The following is a 26,258-nucleotide window of genomic DNA, read 5'->3' as shown; positions in this document are numbered from 1 at the left end:
ACTTAGGGAGGCTGAGACGGGCAGATAACATGAGGCCAGGAGTTCCAGACTAGCCTGGCCAACATAGTGAAACCCTGTCTCTAATGGAAAAAAAAAAAAGAGCTGGGTGTGGTGGTGCACAGCTGTAGTCCCAGCATCTCGGGAGGCTGAGGCATGAGAATTGCTTGAGCCTGGGAGGCAGAGGTTGCAGTGAGCTGAGATCACACAACTGCACTCCAGCCTGGGTGACAGGGCAAGACTCTGTTGAAAAAAAAAAAGAAGAATTGGTTTAGAGTGCTCAAACCCTGTACATTCCAAAGAATAGTCCTTGACCAGCTCCTGGGAGATAATCTCTGAGCAATTAAGAGTATCCTGCCTGATAAGAGAGTCTATGTATATCTGAGGTCTTACCCATGCCAGATAGCTTTTGTAACAATGTGGTTTATGATAAATACCTGTACAAATCTGACTTCTGGATAGGCTTGACTAAGTAGCTAAGGTCAGTGCACAGAACCTTCATGCCCACATGACTTATCCTCAATAAAAACCCCAGACACGGGCCAGGGCAGTGGCTTACACCTGTAATTCCAACACTTTGGGAGGCAGAGGCAGGTGGATCACTTCAGCCCAAGAGTTCAAGAGGAGCTTGGGCAACATGGCAAAACTCCATCTATACAAACAATGCAAAAATTAGCCAGGTGTCGTGGTGTGTGCCTGTAGTCCCAGCTACTCGGGAGACTGAGGTGGGAGGATCCCTTGAGGCCGGGAAGTAGAGGCTGCTGCGGTGAGGTGTGACCACACTACTGCATTTCAGCCTGGGCGGGAGAGCGAGACCCTATCTCAAAAAACAAACAAACAAACAAACAAAAACCCCACGAGACCACAAGAAAACAAAGCAAAACAAAAAACCCTGGAAACCATGGCTTAGGAGAACTTCCTTGGTTGGCCACGCTTCACATCTATATTCACACACTGTTGCTGGGAGAATCAGGTGCTGCCTGTGCAACTGCACTGGAAGCTTGCATCTGGTTTCTCCCGATCTTTGCCCTATGCAACTTTTCCCTTTGCTGATTTTAATGTGCACCTTTTCATTGTAATGAGCAATAACCATGAGCATAACAGCTTTTCTAAGTTCTGTGAGTCCTTCTAGCAAATCATCGAACCTAAGACAGTCAAATTGCCTTAAGTTAATAGAACATTTGCAAATCTGGCTTTTAAAAAATTCATTTCAAGTGCCCATCAAAGTTAACTTTATATTTTCATTGTTCTTGATTTACAGAAAATGTATAGGGAATACTAAGAATCTTCACAAACCAGCTTTTTTCTTCCCTTGCAGGTAAGGACTTAAAGTGCCAGGCCTTTATTACATTCTCTAGGGTTATGTCCATATTAATGTATCCAGGCTTCACAAAGACCTAAAGCACTGATATAATTATTGTCTATATTCTATAACAAGAAACTGTAAAGTGGAAAAATGAGTAACTATTAACCCCTTTGAAATGTAGTGTGAACATATAACTGAATTTTAAATTTTTTTCTCTTTTCCTAAGCTAATTAACACAGGATTACATTTAATTTTAATTTTAATTTAAATACAAAAGCAATATAAATGTTTTTCTATTAAACGCAACTTTATTGTGTTGGGAGGACTATAATTCACCTTAAACACTGAAAATTTAGCATCCAAACTGACACATGCAATAACAATAAAACATACACCAGATTTTGAAAACTTGGTATAAAGATATGAGTGTAAAGTACTTCAGTGTATTCATATCATTACATGTTGAAATAATATTTTGGATATATTGGTTTAAATAAAATACAATACCAAAATTAACTTCAGCTGTTTCTTTGCCTTTTTAAAATGTGTTTAAAGCTGGGCACAGTGGCTCACGCCTGTAATCCTAACACTTTGGGAGGCTGAGGTGGGTGGATCACTTGAGGTCAGGAGTTTGAGACCAGTCTGGCCAACATGATGAAACCCCGTCTTCTACTAAAAATACAAAAATTAGCCAGGCATGGTGGCGAGCGCCTGTAATCCCAGCAACTCGGGAGGCTGAGGCAGAGGTTGCAGTGAGCTGACATCGTACCATTGCACTCCAGCCTGGGCAACAAGAGTGAAATTCCGTCTCAAAAAAAAAAAACAAAAAAAAAACTGTCTAATGGAAATTTTTAAATTACCTAAGTGGCTTTATATTATATTAGTATTAGACTGTGCTGCTTTAGACTCAAACACCACTGTATCAGGCTGCCTCTCACCATCTACACCAATATGTTGTCTGAATCAGTCACACTGCCAAATCTCAAACAAGATTTGGTTGTCACCACTTAAATCCCCTCATGAATGTTCTGGAAAAACTCCCTGCCCTTGTTGACATAGCCTTCTCTGCACAAAACTCCTATCATATTCCTAGATGTCTCCAAAGCTAACTTTGTCACTTACTGATTAATACCTACCATCTCCTATCTTGCTTTGTTTGCAAATCAAGTCTATAAATAAGATCAAAGGTATCTAGTGTGCTATTCTACTTAATCACTCATCTCCTCCTTAACAAATTACATTCTAAAAAAATGTTTTAACTTCTCCCGGAGTTGTATTTCTATACCATAAGAATCCTTTGGAAAAAAAGAAGCACATGGGGGAATTGAATGATTTACCTAATGGGTATGTGGATATTCAATGAAAAGGAAATGGGCATTTGGAAAGTCACTGGAGGACAAGGGGACCCATCTCTACGGTCTTCTTGTTAATTGGGAAGGGAAGGCTAAGGGACAGGTAAATGAAGAAAAAAGTAAACTAACCTTGAGCTGGCCATTAGTACCAATGCTGTCTTCCACTTCAGGGGGCCTTCACTTGCAGAACTACATAACCAAGAGGGAGAAAGGACTCATGACATCCTGGACTGGTTAAATAAGAACACACTGTTCACCACCAGAAAAGCCCATCACACACAACAAACACATCCAGATCGAAGAGGGAAACTAGAATATTGTCGACTCCGCCCTGTATCCGAGAAAAAGGTACGACCAAGGCCTAGAAGTGTACTCTTTAAGTTCACAGCAGTTTCCAGGGGACACAGCTCAGGAAATACTGTAGTTCTTTAATGTATAAATGGCCTCCAAATTCATGCAAGGGGAGTTATCCCAGGAATGAATACTACATCTATGCCTTCCCCTTTCCCAAGAAACTTCATTTATCTATCGTATCTGTCTATCATTTATCTATCTTCTACATATCTGTCTAATCTATCTATTTATATGCGTATGTGTGTGTGTGTGTGTGTGTAAGACCTCACGAAGAGATTACATCACAGACATCCCAGAGTCAGAAAAATGACGCTTTACCCAAAACAAACTCCTACAGGCTCATGGAAAAAAAAAAAAGCCTCTACGCCGTTCACACTTATAGTTGGTCAGTCACAACAGTGCTGTCGTCACACGATCACATTACCATAGACCAGGGTCACACGATAGGCCCCGCCCCTACTCACCGTCCCATGAGCCCGATCAAAGAGCACCCACGGCACACACTAGGGTCTCGTCACACACACACACATACATACACACGCACACCACAATGACGCCATAACAAGCAACAGCACCAGCAACCATCGTCCGCAGCTCCCGCGTACAAAGGCCTGAGGCCCCCGGCTCCACGTGGACTGACTTCGCCTGGCAGCGCCGGGACACTTCACCGCAAGCTCCTCCCGCAGCCTGCCCGAGTCAGGCTTACCTCAATAACCAAAACACCGGAAAGAGATGCAAAGGTCAAAGTTCATCCGCGGCCCTGGGGCCTGTGGGAAACGTAGTCCAACAACGAAAGGGCCCTGAAGCTGAAGCCGAGCCCGTTGGCGGCAGGGGCCGCACCAGGCCATAGACTCCTGGAGTTTCCGGGTGCGTAGACCCTTTCCCTCGGCGGAGGCTGCGGCTGCGCGTCTTCCCGGCGCGGAAGAGGCGGCTGGTGGTCCCCGACGGCAAGGTGAGGTCGAGGCAGTAACCGGGAACCCAGGCTGGGAGGGCAGAATGAGGAACAGGAAGTTGGGGCGAGGGTGACCGTGAGGGAGGTGGGGGGCTGCGGAAGTCTAGGTGGCCCCTACCTCACCTCTGGAAAGAACCGGAAGCCCGAGCTGGGGAGGGTGAAGGGAGTCGCGGACCGGCTGCACAGCGGAGGAGAAAACCCGGACCCCAAGCTAAGGGAGGCCGAAGAAGGAACTGGAGGGCCGGGCTGGGAAGGCCTGAAGCGGGTACCGGCTTTAGGCTGGGGAGGGTCGAACGGAGAACTCGGAGCCTGAGTCGGGCGAGGTTTTGCTCTACTCTGGCTTTTAAATGTGGGGGCCTCAGGATGTGATCCGTGGTCGTGAACCGGAGGGTGACTTGGAGTTTTTGTCCGTTTTGCACCATGAGAAAGCCCCGGAATGGAATCTGGCAGGTAGCGGAGGCTCAGTGTGTGTGTGTCCGCCCTAGTGCGTGTTGTACACTGTTGACGAAAAGACTCAAACTCTAAAGTATTTGAAGAGACTTATTTTGAGCTAAATATGAGTGACCAGTGGCCGGTGGCACAGCCCTCAGAAGATCTTGAGAATCTGTGCCCAGGGTGGTCGGGATTTATGTGGTTTTATACCTTTTAGGGAAACATGAGACACCAATTAAATACATGTAAAATGTATATTGATTCCCTCCGAAAAAGCGGGACAACTGGAAGATGGGTGGCCTTCCAGATCATAGATAGATTCAAAGATTATTTGATTGACAATGGGTTGAGAGTTATTAACGTAAGACTTAGGATAGCAAGTAGCAGGCTTCACACATAAAAGAGTATAAATGTTTCTTTTCAGACGTGGGGTCTTTTTGTTATCAGTAATTCCAAAATGGAGGAGGGTATAATGAGGCATGTCCGACCAGCCCGCCACCCGCCTTTCTATCATGACTTTACTAGTAGTTTTTCAGGTTAGGAATGCCCTGGCCAAGAGGAGGAGTCCATTCAGATGGTCTGGGGGTGCTTAGGATTTTATTTTTGGTTTACAACACCAGCAGCACCGGAAAGTTTGCTGGTGTCCTTTGCAGTTTCAAAGTAGAGACAGCCATAGTTCTGATTTGTGTCACTGTAACTGTCAGTTCCGGAATTCCATATTTCTCCTTTACCCTAATGTCTGCGAGATTTCATGTGTAGTTCAGTTTTCTTTTTCTGAACAGCACTACATTGTGCAAATAGACCACAATTTGTGTAGTCATTTTTCTGTTGTTGAACATTTGGCAGGTTTTATACATTATGAATAAAGCTGGCACTTTTCTATTTCTCCTGGGCAAATATTTAGAAGAAAAGTTGCTGGGTAATTGGTAACTTTACATTTAACTTTCCAAGAAGCTGATGAGCCTTTTAGAATAATTAGTTGTGATTTGTGGTGTGAGATTGTGTAACTGGAGTAAGTAGTTTCTGAGTTTGCTTTGCTATGTTCGTATGGAATTATGAGATGGGCTCAGCAGGGTTGTGAATGTCATGTAGGGTCCATAGGATTGTGGCTTTGTGGAGTAGGTGAGATCACAGGAAACAATGTGTCTGTACTAATTGTTGTTTATCATGGTTTTGTGTGTACATTCCATGATAACTGAAAATGGATCACTATGTAAGTGATGTTAATGACTGAAGAACTCTGTGTGTGTGGTGTATGTCATTTTGCTTGCAGAATTATGATAGTTTCTAATAAGTAAAATAGCATAAGCATTGGAAACTAAGAGGTAAAATTATAATTTCTAGATGACAGGGTTGCAATAACTGAAAACATCATACAAACTAAATCCAGTATGTTGAAATGAGGAGGACTCCATATGTAGCACAGAAGAAAAATACTTTCATCCCTACCACTTTCAACAGTTATATAGATTTGAGGTTCCCTCCCACACACTACCCACCGCCTGCTTGTCCCTGGATGAAACTGGGGGTGATTTAATGCCCTCCTAAATCACTCTAAGCCAAGTAAAAGTACTTGAAATACTAAAAATCACAAGGTCAGCCTTGTAGTAATTAAAATAGTCATTTTCTGATTAAAGTGTTTACTGTAAAAATCAAATTTCAAACTTCATTTAAAAGAAAAATTTCTTTAAACTGTCTGGAGCCGGCCGGGCGCGGTGGCTCAAGCCTGTAATCCCAGCACTTTGGGAGGCCGAGACGGGCGGATCATGAGGTCAGGAGATCGAGACCATCCTGGCTAACCCGGTGAAACTCCGTCTCTACTAAAAAATACAAAAAACTAGCCGGGCGAGGTGGCGGGCGCCTGTAGTCCCAGCTACTCGGGAGGCTGAGGCAGGAGAATGGCGTGAACCCGGGAGGCGGAGCTTGCAGTGAGCTGAGATCCGGCCGCTGCACTCCAGCCTGGGCGACAGAGCGAGACTCCGTCTCAAAAAAAAAATAAATAAATAAATAAATAAATAAATAAACTGTCTGGAGCCTACAGTGTAATTACTTTCTTCTCTACTTCCCCAACCTGTATTACTAAATAGTTACTATCTAGCATAATGATTAATTAATATTTAATTGTAAATGTTTATTAGTTAACTAGGCAGGTTTAACCAAGTTATAGAAACTCTAAAGTAAGAGGTTTCACATGGTTTTTTTGTTTTTCTTTTCTTTTTTTGAGATGGAGTCTCACTGTCACCCAGGTGGGAGTGCAATAGTGTCGTCTCCGCTAACTGCAACCTCCGCCTCCCGGGTTCAAGCGATTATCCTGCCTCAGCCTCCCGAATAGCTGGCATTACAGGTGCTCGCCACCACGCCTAATTTTTGTAGTTTTAGTAGAGACAGGGTTTGACCACGTTGGCCAGGCTGGTCTCCAAAGTGCTGGGATTACAGGCGTGAGCCACTGCACCCAGCCTCATGTGGCTTCTTTTGACCCCTTCTTTCTATGTTGTTCACATTTAAAAAAAAAAGAATCCAAAACAGCAAGGGTCCTTTTCTGCAAATTATAAAAGCTATGGCTGAGAATGTTTCTTCTCTCCTTTCTGAAATAGTCTTTCTCCCAGGATATCTGAGCATTTGCCTACCATTAAACTTCCATGAGATAGGATTCTGTGGGGAAAAGAGAGATCAGACTGTTACTGTGTCTATGTAGAAAGAAGTAGACATAAGAGACTCCATTTTGTTCTGTACTAAGAGAAATTATTCTGCCTTGAGATGCTGTTAATCTATAACCCTAGCCCCACCCCTGTGCCCTGTGCTGACCCAAGGTTTAATGGATTTAGGGCTGTGCAGGATGTGCTTTGTTAAAAAAGTGCTTGAAGGCAGTATGCTTGTTAGAAGTCATCTCCATTCTCTAATCTCAAGTACCCAGGGGCACAATACACTGCGGAAGGTACCCAGGGACACAATACACTGCTGAAGGCCGCAGGGACCTCTGCCTAGGAAAGCCAGGTATTGTCCAAGGTTTCTCCCCGTGTGATAGCCTGAGATATGGCCTCCTGGGAAGGGGAAGACCTGACCGTCCCCCAGCCTGACACCCTTAAAGGGTCTGTGCTGAGGATTAGTAAAAGAGGAAGGCCTCTTTGCAGTTGAGATAAGAGGAAGGCATCTGTCTCCTGCTCCTCCCTGGGAGTACAATGTCTAGGTGTAAAACCTGATTATACCTTCTATTTACTGAGACTGGAGAAAACCGCCTTAGGGCTGTAAGTGAGACATGCTAGCGGCAATACTGCTCTTTTTTTTTTTTTGAGACAGAGTCTCCCTCTGTGGCCCAGGCTGGAGTGCAGTGGCTGGATCTCAGCTCACTGCAAGCTCCGCCTCCCGGGTTTACGCCATTCTCCTGCCTCAGCCTCCGGAGTAGCTGGGACTACAGGTGCCCGCCACCTCACCCGGCTAGTTTTTTGTGTTTTTTTAGTAGAGACGGGGTTTCACCGGGTTAGCCAGGATGGTCTCGATCTCCTGACCTCGTGATCCGCCCGACTCGGCCTCCCAAAGTGCTGGGATTACAGGCTTGAGCCACCGCGCCTGGCCAATACTGCTCTTTATTGCACCAAGATGTTTGCGTATGGGCACATCAAAGCACAGCACCATTTCTTAAACTTACTTATGACACAGAGGCCTTTGTTCACATGTTTTCTTGGCTGACCTTCTCCCCACTATTACCCTATTGTCCTGCCACTTCCCCCTCTCCGAGATGGTAGAGAGAATGATACTGAGGGAACTCAGAGACCAGTGCCGGCTTGGGGCGTGGGTCTTCTGTATGCTGAGCGCCGGTCCCCTGGGCCCACTTTTCTTTCTCTATACTTAGTTTCTGTGTCTTATTTCTTTTCTCAGTCTCTCATTCCACCTGAGAAACGCCCACAGGTGTGGAGGGGCAGGCCACCCCTTCAGGATTCCCCATTTTCTTTTATTTCAGTCAGATAACCATGTTGCCTTCTCCAAGTTTCCCTTCTAATTGTAACTACTGTTCACTTAATAATTGGGTATTTTGGCCGGGCACAGTGGCTCACGCCTGTAATCCCAACACTTTGGGAGGCTGAGGTGGAGAGATCACGAGGTCAGGAGTTCGAGACCAGCCTGACCAACACAGTGAAACCCCGTCTCTACTAAAAATACAAAAATTAGCCAGGCGTGGTGGCATGCACCTGTAGTCCCAGCTACTCAGGAGGCTGACGCAGGACAATTGCTTGAACCCAGGAGGCGGAGGTTGCAGTGAGCCAAGATCGTGCCATTGCACTCCAGCCTGGGTGACAAAGCAAGACTCCATCTCAAAAATGATAATAATAATAATAATAATTGGATATATCACTCAGCACTCTTTTCACTCCCATAAACAGAAACATATTCCCTTGAATTATATTACTTTCACAAACCTTTTTTATACAGATAGTGATTTGATGTCTAGATAGTGAGTACTCAGGAGAGCCCAGTCTAGGGAAAACCTCATCATGTCCACATATCTCAGTTTACTAGTGAGTGATTCTTTTTCTTTTCTTTTTTCTTTAATTTTTTTTTTGAGACAAGGTCTCTCTCTGTCACTGAGGCGGGGGGCAGTGGCGCAATCTTGGCTCACTGCAGCCTCAACCTCTCAGGCTCGTGATCCTCCCATTGCAGTCTCCTGAGTAGCTAGGACCACAAGCACCCACCACCATACCCGGCTAATTTTTGAATTTTGTATTTTAGGTGGAGACAGTTTCGCCACATTGCCCGGGCTGGTCTCAAACTCCTGAGCTCAAGCAACCCGCCCTCCTTAGCCTCCCAAAGTGCTGGGATTACATGTGTGAACCACCATGCCCGGCCCTACTTTCTATCGAAGTAGAATGGGTAGATAACATTATTATTAACAGCATATGGGAAGAGGGAGGTCCTCCCATGTTACATTGTTCTCCCTGCCCCTTCTGGGTCATGTTGCACCACTCTTTCCCTTCTAGTCATATCCCAGGGGGCCTTGTCCCATTTATACAGCTCCATTCTACTCCCATCCCACCAGAGGCATGGGAGTAGTCTGACTGAAAGATCAGATAGAAGAGTGTACTCTCTTTTTTTTTTTGAGATAGAGTCACCCAGGCTGGAATGCAGTGGCATGGTCTTGGCTCACTGGAGTCTCAAACTCCTGGGCCCAAGCAATCGTCACACTCAGCCTCCTGAGCAGCTGGGACTACAGGCACATGCACAACCACATGCAGCTATTTTTTTAAAAATTTTCTGTAGAGATGGGGTCTCACTATGTTGCTTAGTTTGGTCTCAAACTCCTGTGCTCAAGTGATCCTCCTGCCTTGGGCTCACAAAGTGCTTAGGATTACAGGCATGAGTCACCACGCTCAGCTGAAGTCTACTCTTTATATTCAGGAAAGCACTGGAGAAGAGAGAGGACAAGAGAAACAGGTCCGCGGTGACAGGAGCCTAGGAATAGAGTAGGCCTTCAGTCTTGGTGGAAAAATAAATGGTATTCTAAGCCTTTGGATGCTAATTTCAGTACCACCCACTCTTTTTCTCTTGTCCATTTCTCCCTTAGATTTTTTATAAAATGAAGAACTGAATCCATTTTTTTTTTTCCTGTCATTCAAGTGAGGAGCAAGAATAAAGGGTGTAGGGGAGATTTCTTTTTTTTTTTTTTGAGACAGAGTCTCACTCTGTTGCCCAGGCTGGAGTGCATTGGCGTGATCTCGGCTCATTGCAACCTCACCATCCCAGGTTCAAGTGATCCTCCTGCCTCAGCCTCCCAAGTAGCTGGGACTACAGGTGTGCACCACCACACCCAGCTAATTTTTTGTATTTTTAGTATAGACAAGGTTTCACTATGTTGGACAGGATGGTCTTGATCTCTTGACCTTGTAATCCCCCTGCCTCAGTCTCCCAAAGTGCTGGGATTACAGGCATGAGCCACCATGCCCGGCTGGGGGAGATTTTTTTTGTTTTTGTTTTTTTGTTTTTTTGAGATGAAGTCTTGCTCTGTCACCCAGGCTGGAGTGCAGTGGCGCAATCTCGGCTCACTGCAACCTCTGCCTCCTGGGTTCAAGCGATTCTCCTGCCTCAGCCTCTGTAATAGCTGGGATTACTGGCAAGCGTGCCACCACACCTGGCTGATTTTTGTATTTTTAGTAGAGATGGTTTCGCCATTTGGCCAGGCTGGTCTCAAACTCCTGACTTCAAGTGATCTGCCAGCCATGGCCTCCCAAAGTGCTGGGATTATAGGCGTGAGCCACCACACCCGGTCACATGTAGTATTAAGTTGGGTATTTGCGGCTAGACGCAGTGGCTCATGCCTGTAATCCCAACACTTTGGGAGGCCAAGGCGGGTGGATCCCCTAAGGTCAGGAGTTCGAGACCAGCCTGACCAACATAGCAAAACCCTATCGCTACTAAAAATTAGCCGGGCATGGTGGTGGGTGCCTGTAATCCCAGCTACACTGGAGGCTGAGGCAAAGAATTGCTTGAACCCAGGAGGCGGAGGTTGCAGTGAGCTGAGATTGCGCCATTGCACTCAGCCTGGGAGACAGAGTGAGACTCGTGAGACTCCGTCTCAAAAAAAAAAACAAAGAAATTCTAAGCTGAGAAAGCTACTTAAAATTGGTCAAGAAAAAGATAATACATTAAGTATAAGAAAGTTGGCATGGCTATAGTAATATCAGATAATAGCCCTCAAAACAAAATATTGCAGGAGATAGGTAACAATCATAAAAGAGCAGGTCATTAGGAATTTGCATATACATTTGTCACTTAACTACAGGGATACATTCTGAGAAATGTGTCATTAGGTGATTGCATCATGCAAGCATCATAGAGTACACTTAATACAAATAGAAATGGGGTAGCCTACTACATACCTAGGTTATATGGTATAGCCTATTGCTCCTAGGCTACAAACCTGTATAGCATATTACTGTATTGAATGCTGTAGGCATTTATAACACAGTGGTATTTGTGTATCTAAACATAGAAAAGGTACAGTAAAAATACTGTATAAATTATTAAAAAATGGCACACCTATATAAGATACTTGCCATGAATGGAGCTTGCAGGACTGAAGCTCTGGGTGCGTCACTGAATGAGTTGTGTGAGTATGCTAAGGACTAGGACATTACTGTATACTACTGTAGACTTTACAAGCAGTACGCTTAGGCTTCACTAAATTTATTTTTTAAAGTTTTCTTCAATAATAAATTAACCTTAGCTTCCTGTGATATTTTTACATTATAAACTTACTATTTTTTATCTTTTTGAATTGTAATAACACTTCACTTAAAACACAGACACATGGGCCAGGCGCGGTGGCTCAAGCCTGTAATCCCAGCACTTTGGGAGGCCGAGACGGGTGGATCACGAGGTCAGGAGATCAAGACCATCCTGGCTAACCCGGTGAAACCCCGTCTCTACTAAAAAATACAAAAAACTAGCCGGGCGAGGTGGCGGGCGCCTGTAGTCCCAGCTACTCGGGAGGCTGAGGCAGGAGAATGGCGGGAACCCGGGAGGCGGAGCTTGCAGTGAGCTGAGATCCGGCCACTGCACTCCAGTCTGGGTGACAGTGCGAGACTCCGTCTCAAAAAAAAAAAAAAAAAAAAAAAAAACACAGACACATTATATAGGAACACAAAAATATTTATGTCCTTACTCTGTAGGCTTTTTTCTATTTAAAAAAATTTTTATTTTAAAAATGTTTGTTACTTTTTAAACTTTCTTGTTAAAAACAAAGACACACACACTTTAGCCTGGGCCTACACAGGGTCCAAAGTATCAGTATCACTGTCTTTTACCTCCACATCTTGTCCCACTGAAATGTCGGTCTTCAGGGTTAATAATATGCATGGAGCTGTCATCTCCTATGAAAACAATGCCTTCTTTTGGATACCTCCTGAAGGACTTGCCTGAGGCAGGTTTTTTGTTTGTTTGTTTGAGACAGAGTCTAGCTCTGTTGCCAAGGCTGGAGTGCAGTGGCACAATCTCACCTCCCAAAGCTGGAGTGCAGTGGCACAATCTCACCTCCACCTCCCAGGTTCACACCATTCTCCTGCCTCAACCTCCCGAGTAGCTGGGACTACAGGTGCCCACCACACCCGACTAATTTTTTGTATTTTTAGTAGAGACAGAGTTTTACCGTGTTGGCCAGGAAGGTCTTGATCTCCTGACCTCATGATCCACCAGCCTCCGCCTCCCAAAGTGCTGGGATTACAAGTGTGAGCCACCACGCCTGGCCACCTGAAGCTGTTTTACAGTTACCATTTTTTTTTTTTAAATAAGTAGAAGGACGGAGTACAGTCTAAAATAATAATACTAATAGTACAATAAATACATAAACTAGTAACGTAATAATTTATTATTATCACCTATTACATACTATACATAATTGCATGTACTATACTTTTATACAACTGGAAGCACAGTAGGTTTATTTACACCAGCCTCACCACAAACACCTGAGTGATATGTTGCACGAAAACGTCCACAAGTGATAGGAATTTTTCAGCTCCACTGTAATCTTATGGGACCACCATTGTATGTGTCCATCATTGACTAAAATATTGTTACCTGGCACATGGCTGTATGTGTTCATCAGGAATATGTACACTGGCATGAACCTATAATGAGAGTGTTAAATTTCATGAAGCAAAAACTAACAGAACAAAAGAAATAAACAGATCCACAAGCATAATTGGAAATCCACAATTATATCTCAGTAATTGATAGCATTTGTAGGCAAGAAACTCAGTGGTATATATAATCAGCTCTTCATATATGCACATTCAACCAATGGCAATGCACAAATACTCAGAAAAAACACGACGACAGTAAAAATACAAATTTTAAAATACAGTGTAACGTTTATATAGCATATACACTGTATTAGGTATTATTAAAAATCTAGAGATGGTTTAAAGTATACAGAAAGATATGTATAGGTTATATGCAAATTGTACACCATTTTATGTAACAAATTTGAGCATCTGCAGGTTTTGGTATCCACAAGGTGTCCTGGAACCAGTCCCCTGTGGATAGCAAGGGACAACTGTACAGAAGATGCGAACCAAACCAGTCAACATGACCTAATTGTTGGTTTACAGAACACTATACTCACAATTGAAAAATTACATTATTTTCAAGTACATGAACAATCCCCACGATAGACCATAGCTGGACCATAAGTCACAATAAACTTCAAAAGATTGCCACGTTACAGGGAATGTGCGTTAGAAACCAGTAATAAGAAACCTATACTGGCCAGGTGCTGTGGCTCACGCCTGTAATCCCAGCACTTTGGGAGGCTGAGATGGGCGGATCATGAGGTCGGGAGATCAAGACCATCCTGGCTAACACGGTGAAACCCCGTCTCTACTGAAAAAATACAAAAAATTAGCTGGGCGTGGTGGCAGGCGCCTGTAGTCCCAGCTACTCGGGAGGCTGAGGCAGGAGAATGGCGTGAACTCGGGAGGCGGAGCTTGCAGTGAGCCGAGATCATGCCACTGCACTCCAGCCTGGGCAACAGAGCGAGACTCTTTCTCAAAAAAAAAAAAAAAAAGAAATCTATACAATCCCTCAGTACATAGAAATTAAATAACACACTTCTAAATCTGCAGATCATTGAATAAATAAGGGGGAAATATTTTGAACTATGAAATTTGACAGCATGTCAAAAATGGAAGGATACAGCTAAAGCAGAGTTGAGAGGAATGTTAAGTACTTAAATTAAGAAAGAAGAAATTCATAGCAGCATTATTCACAATAGCCAAGAAATAGGTACAACCCACATGTCCATCAGTGGATGAGTGGATAAACAAAATGTGATAATATGATTTGGATATTTGTTCCCTCAAAATCTCATGTGGACATGTGACCCCCAATGTTGGAGGTGGCGCTTAGTGGGACGTGTTGGATTATACGGGTGGATCTCATGAATGGCTTGGTGTCCTCCCCATGGATATGAGTTCACCCTATAGCTAGTTGTTTAAAAGAACCTGGCACCTCCTCCCTCTCCCTTTTGTTCCCTCTTGCCATGTGATATGCTAGCTCTCCCTTTGCCCTCTGCCATTTTTGTAAGCTTCCTGAGGCCTCACCAGAAGCAGATGCTGGCACTATGCTGCTTGTACAGCCTGTAGAACCATAAGCTAAATAAACCATTTTTCTTTATAAATTACCTAGCCTCAGGTATTCCTTTATAGCAGCATAAAACAGACTAATATATGTGGCATACACATACAATGTAGTATTATCCAGCCTTGGAAGGAAATTTTGACATATGCTACAATGTGGCTGAACCATGAGGACATTATTCTAACAAGCCAATCACAAAAAGATAATTACTGGTCTCCCACTTTTTGGCTATTAACGCTATAGTGAGAGAGTCTGTAGGTTTCTTATGGTGGTTGCCAGGGGCTGGAGGCAGGGGGAAAAGGGTAGTTATTATTTGATGGATATAGTTTCACATTTACAGGATGAAAAAGTTGTGGATATTGGTGGTACAGAAATGGGAATATACTTAATGCTACTGAGCTGTACACTCAAAAATAGTTAAGATGGTAAGTTTTATGTTACATATATACTTTGCCACAACTTTTAAAAATGAAGAAAGGCTTCAAGAAACTAGAAAAAGAATAACAAACATGCTATATGCTAAACCCAAAGTCGAAAAAAAGAAATAAAGATGGGCATAAATCAATTAAGTAGAAATAGAAAGCAGACCATTAAGAAAATGAACAAAACAAAAAGTTGTTTATTTGAAGGTATTTAAAAAATTGATAAATCCCTAGTAAGCATAACTAATAAAAGAAAACACAAATTACCCATGTCAGGAATAAAAATGAAGATGCCACTACAGATCCTACAGACGGTAAAATGATATGCCAATAATATGAACAATTTTATGCCAATAACTTTGACATCTTAGATGAAATTCATCCATTCCTTTAAAAGCACAGCTTCTCAAAACTCTTGACTCAAGATGAAATAGAAAAGCAGAAAGTCTGTATCTAATTTTTTTTTTTTTTTTTTTGAGACAGGGTCTTACTCTGTCACCCAGACTGGAGTTCGTCCAGACTGGAGTCCAGTGGCATGATCATGACTCACTACTAGTATCAAGTGATTGTCCTGTCTCAGCTTCCCAAGTAGCTGGGACTACAGGTAGGCACCACTATGGCCAACTAATTAAAAAAAAAACTTTAGAGACAGGGTCTCACTTTGTTGTGCAGGCTGGTCTTGAACTCCTGGGCTCAAGAAATCCTCCCACCTTGGCCTCCCAAAGTGCTGAGATTTCAGGCATGTGCCACGAAACGTGGCCTAAAATTTTAATTTTTAATAAGTAAAAATCCCTACATACAGAACCAGCTTCAGCTCCACTGAAACCCCTGCAACTCAGCCAAAAGTAAATGTAACATGGTTTTGAACACTCTCTCAATCCAGGGCACATGAAAAACCCTTAAAAACAAAAACAAAGCATACCTCTGCCCCACTGAGATGAGCTCAAAAATTACAAACAACAAGGAAGTAACCATCACAGGCGGGTCAGCAGACTAAATAAATAATAAAGTTGGCTTCTATTAAGAACTGCATATTATATGACAATATGAAATAATATTAAATGTTTTAAATGGAAAAAACTCAGAATGAAAGCACAATACTTAAAAAGAATCAATAGATTTAAAAAATAACCAAAGAGAATTTCTAGAAATAAAAGAGATCTTAAGTGTAGAGAACATAACAAGCACAGCTCAAAATTAATGAACTTAAAGATATATCTGAAGAGATTACCTATAATGCAGCACAGAGATAAAAAGTGAAAGACAAATGAGAAACTAAGAGACATGGAAGAAAATAAAAGGGCCCCAAGACACATCTAATGAATGTCATAAAAGGAGAAAAAGGAGGAGGAGCATCAGAAGAAAAAGTGGTTTAGAACTTTTCATAATTAAAGTCAATTTTAAGATGAGGAATCAAAATGAGTGTCAAGTAGGATAATGAAAGCCGATCTAACACCTAGACACATCACAGTGATAATGCAGAACAGAAATCTTGAAAAGAAGGGAGGCAAGGAAAGAAAAGAAAAACGGAAAAGACATGCTACCTAAAAGGAAAGATGATTGCACACAGATATCAGAAGACAGGAGAATAATACCTTCGAAGTGATAGAGGAAAAGTAGCAATTAAGAGTGGGGCAAAATAAAGACATTTTCAGACAAAGGTTTTTTTCATAGACTCACTGGAAGAATTTCTAAAGGATTTGAATCAGCAAAAAGAAAAACTCAAAAGACAGAATGAGATAAAATTTTAAATGATGAGCAAGGAAATTGGTGAGTATGTTGGGGATTCTGTTTACCAAGTAATGATGATTACTTTTTATGGAATTTCAAAACAAATTAGATCAAAAGCACCAGACAAAAATAGAAAGAGGCGGGATGCGGTAGTTCACACCTGTAATCCCAGCACTTTGGGAGGCCAAGATGGGCAGATCCCTTGAGGTCAGGAGTTGGAGACCAGCCTGGCCAACATGCTGAAACCCCATCTTCACTAAAAATACAAAAATCAGCCAGGTGGGCCGGGTGTGGTGGCTTACGCCTGTAATCCCAGCACTTTGGGAGGCTGAGGTGGATGGATCACCTGAGGTCAGGAGTTTGAGACCAGCCTGGCCTCAAACCCTGTCTCTACTAATAACACAAAAATTAGCCAGGTGTGGTGGCGTGCACCTGTAATCCCAGCTACTTGGGAGGCTGAGGAACCAGCCTCTTGAACCCAGGAGGCGGAGATTTCAGTGAGCCGAGATCGTGCCATTGCACTCCAGCTTGGGCACCAAGAGTAAAACTCCGTCTCAAAAAAAAAAAAAAATCAGCCGGGTGTGGTAGCACGCACCTGTAATCCCAGCTACTCAGGAGGCTAAGGCAAGAGAATCACTTGAACCCAGGAGGTGGAGGTTGCAGTGAACTGAGATCGCCCCACTGCACTCCACCCTGGGTGACAGAGGGAGACTCTGTTTCAAAAAAGAAGAAAGAAAGAAAAAGAGAAAGAGAAAGAACCTAAAGCATTCTAAGGTCTTTTTTATTGCTCAAGAAGGAGATACCAGTTAGCCATTAAGTCAAAGATGCAAGGTTAAGAGTAACTTCCAATAATAAAGCAATACAATATCTTATTTTTAATCCAGTGCAGGGGAAAGGAGAATAAAGAACACTTAATTGATCTCATAAAAATCAAAGCATAAAAGAAGCAGCAAGTATAAGCCTGATTAAAAAGAAAGTGAAGAAGGAGATGGGTCATTGAACTAAGGGGAGGCCTGGTGACAGCTCTTGGAAGATGAAGTCTGACCAGAATAGCACGTAAGTCAATCAGGTTGCTGTGGCCAAAGTGCATGGTCCTTGCCTTTCTGAGTTTGTGGTGGGGAGAAACAACAAACCCAATATTAAACATGGAGGAAAGAATTAAAGACTCAGGCCTATCAGTTTCCACTTGCTGCCCTCCCATTACTTCCAGTTTAAAGGTTCACAGGGGCTCATGGATGAGTAGGAAGTTTTTGCGAAGTTTGATACAGAAATGAGCTGCCTCTTGACCAGCAGAGAGCCCCAGATTCATCTTCATGTGGAGTAACTGAGCTGCAGGGCAGTCAGTGTTCCAGAGCTCTGTGCTCAGACAGATCTAGCTACAATCCCCACCTGCACTGTTTTTAGTTGTGTATATCCCTTAATGTTACTGAGCCTCATTCTCTTCTGATGTAAAATGAAGACAGGCATTTCTGCTCTACCCATCTCATCTGTAAATGGAGGGAGTAAGTTTTTATGAAATGAGACAAAGTATATTCAGTGTCAGTGTAGTAAATAAATTAGTGTCTTTCTACCTGTTTCTCACAAAACTGAAATAAAAGCTGGAAAATTGCTTTGTAAACCGTAAGGCACTATGCATACAAAAGAGATTACTATGAATTTTTCTAAGTGATTAGCTCGTGACTCCTTTCCATACTCCTCAGCAGTGGCAACATTGTGAGGCTGGATTTTGGTGGGATGGAAGGTAATGAGGAGACTCTGGTTTCTGTCCAGCTCCAGGACTGAATGTGATGGTTAATGATACTTAACATCACCACACAGCTCATTCCCTAGCTGGCTCAGTAACTATGGATCTCTAAGCAACATCTTAACATTTATGCTTACATCTTCTAAGCTATGTATGTACTGTTCCTTGATTTACATGCCACATTGATTATTTAAGGGGTTCCAACTGTGGATCATGAGGCAGAAGAGGTGACAATGAAAGGGCAGGCAATGACAGGAGTGGCAATGACTATAAAACATTATATGCTCTTTATTAACATTTTAACTTCAAAAATTGTTGACTCCATTTTCCATTTCCTTATGTATTGAGCTTTTCAGTCCTGTTTTGTCATCACGCAAACAAGTAAAATTCTTAAGGATGCAGACCCACCTAATCGTAGTAAAAAGGAATCTTTTAAAAATATGGAGGAGATGTGTTCTCCCTATGGAGCTACAGGGGAAAAGACACCACTCTGTGTCATAAAATCTATTTAAAAGAACCTGATATGATAAACTATTGAATTGAGAACACTCAGTGAATATCAGTGTTACTCTCCTGGTCAGTAGAGAGAGAACTCTGATCATCCTGAGCTATTTTCCTGTCTATAATTTGCTTATTTGTATTATTTGTGCAAAGGAGTCTTTAAGACCTCATATTTCAATAGTAATCCTAAATCCTGTTGTTTATGTCATAATTTGCTGCCCTGATAATGCTTAAACTCATCTCTGTTTTTCCAGAAGACATCAGTATGTATAAGGTTTCTATGTGAAGGAAAAAGAAGAGTTTGCAGATTCTGTTTACTCCTATCATGCATAAAAGTATAATAAAATCCCATGACCGGCTGGGTGTGGTGGCTCACGCCTGTAATCCCAACACTTTGGGAGGCCGAGGCAGGTGGATCACTTGAGGTCAGGAGTTTGAGACCAGCCTGGCCAACATGGTAAAACCCCGTCTCTACTAAAAATACAAAAATTAGCCAGGCGTGGTGGCAAGCGCCTGTAATCCCAGCTACTCAGGAGGCTGAGGCAGGAGAATCGCTTGAACCCAGGAGGTGGAGGTTGCAGTGAGCCAAGATCACGCCACTGCACTCCAGCCTGGGTGTCAGAGCAAGACTCCATCTCAGGGGAAAAAAAAAAAAATCCCATGACCTTCTTAACCATTAGGGAAATGCACAACAACACAATAATGAGATACTATGAATACTTTACACCTACTATGATGGCTATAATTTTTTTTAAGTGTTGTCAAGGATGTTGAGAAATAAAAACTCTTTTACCGTGCTAGTGGGAATGTAAATGGTCCAGTTGCTGTGAAAATCAATCTAGCAGTTCCTGACATGGTTAAACATCATGTCAGCATAATCTCCAATTCTACTCCTCAGGTCTACCTGACAGAAATGAAAACATTTCCACACTAAAACAGGCACATGAATCTTCACAGCAGCATTATTCACAGTAGCCAAAAAATGGAAACATCCTAAACATCCGTCAGCTGATGAATGGGTAAGCAAGATGTCATATCTTTACCATATCTTAGAATATTATTCAGTCATAAAAAGAAAGTAATAATGATACACGTTACAATGGATGAACTTTCAAAACATTATGGTAAGTTAAAGAAGCTAGTCATGAAGGATTTACATACTGCATGACTCCATTTATATGAAATGTCCAGAACAGGAAAATCTGTCAAGAAAAAGCACATTAACGGTTGCCTAGGGCTGGAGGGCATGGGGGTTTGGAAGTGATAGCAAAGGGGAGCTGGATTTCTTTGGGAGACAAATACAATCTAAAATTGTGGTGATGCTTGAGCCCAGGAGTTTGAGACCAGACTTGTCAACATGGTGAAACCCTTTCTCTACTAAAAATACAAAAATTAGCCAGGTGTGGTGGCGTGTGCCTGTAATCCCAGCTACTTGGGAGGCTGAGGCAGGAGAATCACTTGAACCCAGGAGGAGGAAGTTGCAGTGAGCCGAGATCATGCCACTGCACTACAGCCTGGGCGAAGGAGCAAGACTCTGTCTCAAAATAAAATAAAATTGTGAGGATGAATGTATTACTCTGTGAATATACAAAAATCCATTGAATTGTACACTTTAAATGAGTGAATTGTATGTGAATTATGGCTCAATAAAGTGGTTTTAACATGTCTTATGCCTTAAGGGATTACTAGTTTAGTATATGACCTCTGGTAGTAGTTTAATGCAATTCCGAGGGAGATCTCTTGAGCTTGATTCACAGCGTTGTTTTACCCTCCTAGCGTCCACTCCCTGCCGTCTTTGCATAGGAGAACCACAGTCCTGTATTCAAAGGTAAAAGTGGATAAGTACCTCATGATTTGAGGGTGGGTGTGATGGAAAGAGTTGTCATTCACTTGGTCTGCCCTATCCTCTAAGTGTATGTTTGCTCCCCACACCTCTGTCATCCTTGGTCTGAAGTGAGTGCTATTCCACCTTAGGAACATACTGATGACCCCCAGCACTGTGAAAATCAGAACACTGAATGGCAGGATTCAAAAGGGCCATGACAAATATGAGGGAAATGGAAAAGGAGAATGAGATCCATCTATTGCGGATCAAACTTAACAGACAATGGCAGCAAGAAGTGGGGAGAGAAGAGAAACTTTCTCTGGAGTCTTGCCTATTCTGTGCTTCCAACAATATGCCCCTTCCCCATACCTTGCCCAATGCATCTCTTCATCTATATCCTTTGTAATATCCTTTATATTAAACCAGCGAACATAAGTGTTTCCTTGAGTTCTGTGAGCCACTTCAGCAAATTAATTGAACCCAAAAAGGGAGTTGTGAGAACCCCATCTTTTTTTTTCTTTTTTTTTTTTAAGACAGGATCACGCTTTGTTGCGCAGGCTGGAGTGCAATGGCACAGATCACTGCTCACTGTAACCTTGAATTCCTGGACTCAAGTGATCCTTTCACCCCAACCTCCCAAGTAGCTAGGACTACACAGACTTGTACCTCCATGCCGAGCTAATTTTACTTTTTATTTTCTTGAGACAGGTCTCATGTTGCCCAGGCTGGTCTTGAACTCTTGGCCTCAAGTGATCCTCCAGCCATGAGCCACTGTAAATGTCTGGGAACGCCAACTTGAAGCCCGGTTGGTCAGAAGTTCTAGAGGCCCGCACTTGCAACTGGTGTCTGAAGAGATGCCAGTCTTAGGGACTGAGCCCTCAGCCTGAGGGATCTGATGCTATTTCCAGGCAGATAGTGTCAGAATTAAATTGGAGGATACGCAGTTGGTGTCTGCTGCAGAACTGATTGCTTGCTTGCTTGCTGGTAGGGGAAATCGCCACATATCTGGGGGTCACTGAAGTCTTTGGTGTTGACTCTTACTGTGTTTGTTGTTTTCATGTGAGAGCGGAGCAGAAAAGCAAAGAAATGTTTTCCCCTGGTCTGTTTTCCAGACCAGTCTTTACAGAAACACACACAGAGCTTCAAACAACACTGCACTTACACAACCCTAAAAGTTAGTAAGTACCTCTTTCAGTTCTGCTCCAAGGACTTCAATGATTTCAGCCTTACTGTAGTCCTGGCCTTGATTTTTAACATCCATCTCTCAGCAACTGGCAAAAAAAAAAAAAAAAAAGACAAAAAATATCAGTGAAGATATATGGATTAGCAACCAACTTGATAAAATTAATATTTTGCAAAATAATGCACCCAACAACTGTAAAATACACGTGCTTTTCAAGTGCACATGGTATATTCAAGACATATCACATATTAGGCCATAAAAAAAGCATCTGTGAATTTCAAAGGATCAAAATCATACACAATATGTTCTTTGGTGAAATGAAATTAGGAATCACTGACAAGTACCTAGAAAACACACAAATGTTTGGACATTAAACACACTTCTACATAATCCATAGGTTAAAGAAGAAATCAATGGGAAAAAGAAAATAGTTTGAACTAACTGATAGTGAAAATGCACCATATAAAAATTTGTGGGGCTAGGCATGGTGGCTCATACCTATAATCCCAGCACTTTGAGAAGCCAAGGCAGGTGGATCACCTGAGCTCAGGAGTTTCAGACCAGCCTAGGCAACAGGGTAAAACCTTTTATCTACAAAAAATACAAAAATTAACAGGATGCGATGGCATGCAATCACATGCTGTGGTCCCAGCTACGTGGGAGGCTGAGGCAGGAGGATCACTTGAGCCCGGGAAGTCGAGGTTGCAGTGAGCCGTGATCACACCACTGCACTTCAGCCCAGGTGACAGAGTGAGACTTTGCCTCAAAAATAAATAAGTAAATACCTAAATAAATAAATAAATAAAAAGAAAATTTGTGGAATGGAGTTAAAGTAGAGATTCTGGATTTAAATGCTTATATTAGAAGAGAAGGCCTAGAATAAATAACTACAGGTTCTACTTTAAAAGGCTAGAAAAGAAAAAGCAAAGTAAACTCTCAATATCCAGAAGAAAGGAAATAAGATGAGAGAAAAAAATAAATGAAATAGATATATAATTAGCCAAACTAAAAGCGAATTCTCTGAAAAAAGGAACAAAATTGATAAAACCTTGGGTGGGCATGATGGCTCATGCCTGTAATCCCAGTACTTTGGGAGGCCGAGGTGGGCGGATCATCTAAAGTCAGAAGTTTTTTTTTTTTTTTTTTTTTTTTTGAGGCGGAGTCTGGCTCTGTTGCCCAGGCTGGAGTGCAGTGATGCAATCTCGGCTCACTGCAAGCTCCACTTCCCGGGTTTACGCCATTCTCCTGCCTCAGCATCACGAGTAGCTGGGACTACAGGCGCCTGCCACCGTGCCCGGCTAATTTTTTGTATTTTTAGTAGAGACGGGGTTTCACTGTGGTCTCGATCTCCTGACCTCGTGATCCGCCCGCCTCGGCCTCCCAAAGTGCTGGGATTACAGGCATGAGCCACCGCACCCAGCCTAAAGTCAGAAGTTTGAAACCAGTCTGGCCAACATGATGAAACCCCATGTCTACTAAAAATACAAAACTTAGCCAGGCATGGTGGCATGCGCCTGTAGTCCCAGCTACTCTGGAGGCTGAAGGATGAGAATCGCCTGAACCTGGGAGGTGGAGGTTGCAGTAAGCTGAGATAGCGCCACAACACTCCAGACTGGGCAACAAAGCAAGACTCCGTCTCAAAAAAAAAAAAAAAGAAAAAATTGATAAAAACTTAACTAGAATTATCAACTAAAAAACTGCAAAGACAAATTACTAATATCAGAAATGAAAGATAACTTATCACTAAGGAACATATTAGACATTAGGAGTCTAACAAGATAATTATTATTGGGAGGCCAAGGTGGGCAGATCACAAGGTCAAGTGATCGAGACCATCCTGGCCAGCATGGTAAAACCCCATCTCTACTAAAAATACAAAAATTAGCTGAATGTGGTGGTGCGCGCCTGTAGTCCCAGCTACTCGGGAGGCTGAGGCAGGAGAATCACTTGAACCTGGGAGGCAGAGGTTGCAGGGAGCCAAGATCACGCCACTGTACTCCAGCCTGGCGATAGAGTAAGACTCCGTCTCAAAAAAAAAAAAAAAAAAAAAATTACTATAGACAACTTAATGTCAACAAATTTGAGAATTCAGATGAAATGGACAAAATTCCTTTAAAAAAATACAACTTACTAAAACACACAAGATGAAACAGATATATCAAGGAAATTGAGGCCAGGCACGGTTGGTCACGCCTGTAATCCCAGCACTTTGGGAGGCTGAGGCAGGTGGATCACCAGGACAGGAGATCGAGACCATCCTGGCTAACACGGTGAAACCCCGTCTCTACTAAAAACTACAAAAAAAATTAACTGGTCATGGTGGCGGGCGCCTGTAGTCCCAGCTACTTGGGAGGCTGAGGCAGGAGAATGGCGTGAACCGGAGAGGCGGAGCTTGCAGTGAGCCGAGATCGTGCCGCTGCACTCCAGCCTGGGTGACAGAGCGAGACTACGTCTCAAAAAAAAAAAAGGAAATTGAATTTATTACATCAAGAAGAGAAATCTCCAGGCCTAGATGATTTTGCCAGATAATTCAACCAGAAATTTAAGGAACAAATAATACCAATCTTATACAGACTTTTCCAGAAAATAGGGAAGGACAGGACAGTTCATATATTTTTAGGCCAGTACTACCCTAATACCAAAACCTGATAAAGATACTACAAGAAAAGAAATGACAGACCAAAAACCTCATGCAAAAATTCTTAAGAAAATGGTAGCAAATTTGGCTGGGCATAGCAGCTCATGCCTATAATCCCAGCACTTTGGGAGGCCAAGGTGGGTGGATCACTTGAAGTCGGGGGTTGGGAGACCAGACTGGCCAATATGGTGAAACCCTGTCTCTACTAAAAATACAAAAAAAAAAAAAAATAGCTGGGCATGGCAGTGGATGCTTATAATCCCAGCTACCTGGGAGGCTGAGGCAGGAGAATCACTTGAACCCAGAAGGCGGAGGTAGCAGTGAGCTGAAATCACGCCACTGCACTCCATCCTGGGCAACAAGAGTGAAACTCCATCACACACACATCTTTGGAGAAAGGAATCCTACTTTTGGGGCCTCAATATCGTATCTTCCCAGGACCTTGCCTTGGGAGCAATTCCAGCTCTAACATCTCCGTATCAAACACAAGGCTGTGCATATCAGTACACAGCCTTGTCCATGTGAAACACAAGGCTGTGCTTTTTCAGTTGGAAACTTCATTCTGGATCTCAAATATCCAGCTTCCTTTTCGATAGCCATTTGACTGCACACTGTGCAATGTAGTTATAAGGTGAAATGACTGAGGCAGTGAAAGAAATCCCAGTACAACAAACTCTTAAGAAATCACGCAACTTAAAATTGGCCCCAGATGTTGGCGAGGCTGCATGCCACTGTGCATTATGCTTTATGAAAGCGACAGGGGCCATGCTTTAGAACAGAAGGTCTCGGAGTCTTCCACAGACACAGATCGAGCCACACAGCGATTTTGTCCACCTATTCCCGAGCCCCAGAACTGCAGAAATCAAACTCTGTAAAGCTGCACCAGGCCAGTTTTGACCACAGTCTCCAGTGGGTCACAACAGCGCTATCACAGGATCACTGATAACAGCATGACACATTCACAGTCACCGCTCAGCGCCGTCAGTGGCCCCGCCCCCACTCGGTCCCGCGGACCCAATAGGGGACAATCAGGGCTGTCCCGGCTGTGCACCTGCTGTGCACATACCCCGCACCCGTCCCGGGCCCGTCACAGGCGCGCCCACTCACAATCACACCACACACGGACGCAGCCACAGAACCGCACACACACACACAGTCACAGTCTCCCTCCCCAGCAGGTAACTTGCACACAGGCCTGGGGCTTCTGCCTCCACAAGCCCTCTCCGCGCCCCAGGAACCCGGGTCCCCTGCCGTGAGCTCCTCTCGCATCCAGACCCGGGTCACCTCAACTCACCACACGGAAAACGACCACCAGGTTAACGGAAAAGGGAGCCAGGGTCCTGGGAGAAGCGTAGTCCCCGTCGCAATAGAGTCGGCGTGGGTGCAAATGGAGGGGAGCTCCCGCAGCGAGCACCGCGCGGCGCCTAACGGGCAGCCCCGGAGACTCCTGGGAGCTCAGGCCCACGCGCGAGTGCGCAGGCGCAGACGACTCACCCTGGGCCGGGGGTGAGGCTTGGTGGGTGCCAGGGGTGCTGAGGAGGCCGAGGAGGGCACTGGGAGCTCCGTTCCAGGAGAGCTGTCTAAGGACGCGGAACCGGGTGGGGAGGCCAGGGAGGTAACCAAGAGTCCCAGCCGGGCCTGGTAATTCTGAAGAGAGAACCGAGACCGCGGTATCCAGACGCTCAGATCTGTA

General features: G+C 43.5%; 2 protein-coding genes across 23 annotated transcripts in view; one reads left to right on the top strand and one right to left on the bottom strand.

Moving 5' to 3' along the window:
• Window positions 1-26,025, bottom strand: part of ZNF529 (zinc finger protein 529) — a 50,870-nt gene extending 24,845 nt beyond the window's left edge. The window contains exons 1-5 of one of the 8 annotated variants that reach the window (XR_004180304.1): window positions 25,860-26,025; window positions 21,931-22,015; window positions 3,585-3,992; window positions 2,785-2,844; window positions 202-240 (exon numbers count right to left, since the gene is read on the bottom strand). Coding sequence is in view for 4 of the 8 variants with exons in the window: in XM_009194260.4 (XP_009192524.2) it covers window positions 2,785-2,798 (14 nt within the window). In the remaining 4 variants the exon portion in view is untranslated. Of the gene's footprint in view, window positions 1-201; window positions 241-2,784; window positions 3,322-3,584; window positions 3,993-21,442; window positions 21,785-21,930; window positions 22,016-25,859 lie in introns of those variants that run through there. The other 7 variants (XR_004180302.1, XR_004180303.1, XM_017952867.3 and 4 more) reach the window with 7 other exon arrangements.
• Window positions 3,798-26,258, top strand: part of ZNF382 (zinc finger protein 382) — a 47,180-nt gene continuing 24,719 nt past the window's right edge. For 3 of the 15 annotated variants that reach the window (XR_004180301.1, XM_031659562.1, XM_031659568.1), the window contains exons 1-3: window positions 3,852-3,961; window positions 17,559-17,730; window positions 19,818-19,938. Coding sequence is in view for 7 of the 15 variants with exons in the window: in XM_031659562.1 (XP_031515422.1) it covers window positions 19,935-19,938 (4 nt within the window). In the remaining 8 variants the exon portion in view is untranslated. Of the gene's footprint in view, window positions 3,962-3,991; window positions 4,412-15,512; window positions 15,548-17,558; window positions 17,731-19,817; window positions 19,939-26,038; window positions 26,082-26,143; window positions 26,256-26,258 lie in introns of those variants that run through there. The other 12 variants (XM_031659572.1, XM_031659570.1, XM_031659574.1 and 9 more) reach the window with 9 other exon arrangements.

This window comes from Papio anubis, chromosome 20 (genome assembly GCF_008728515.1).
Source record: "Papio anubis isolate 15944 chromosome 20, Panubis1.0, whole genome shotgun sequence".
NCBI lineage: Eukaryota > Metazoa > Chordata > Mammalia > Primates > Cercopithecidae > Papio > Papio anubis.
The sequence above is the reverse complement of the archived record's forward strand: the minus strand, read 5'-3'. Positions and strand labels throughout refer to the sequence as shown.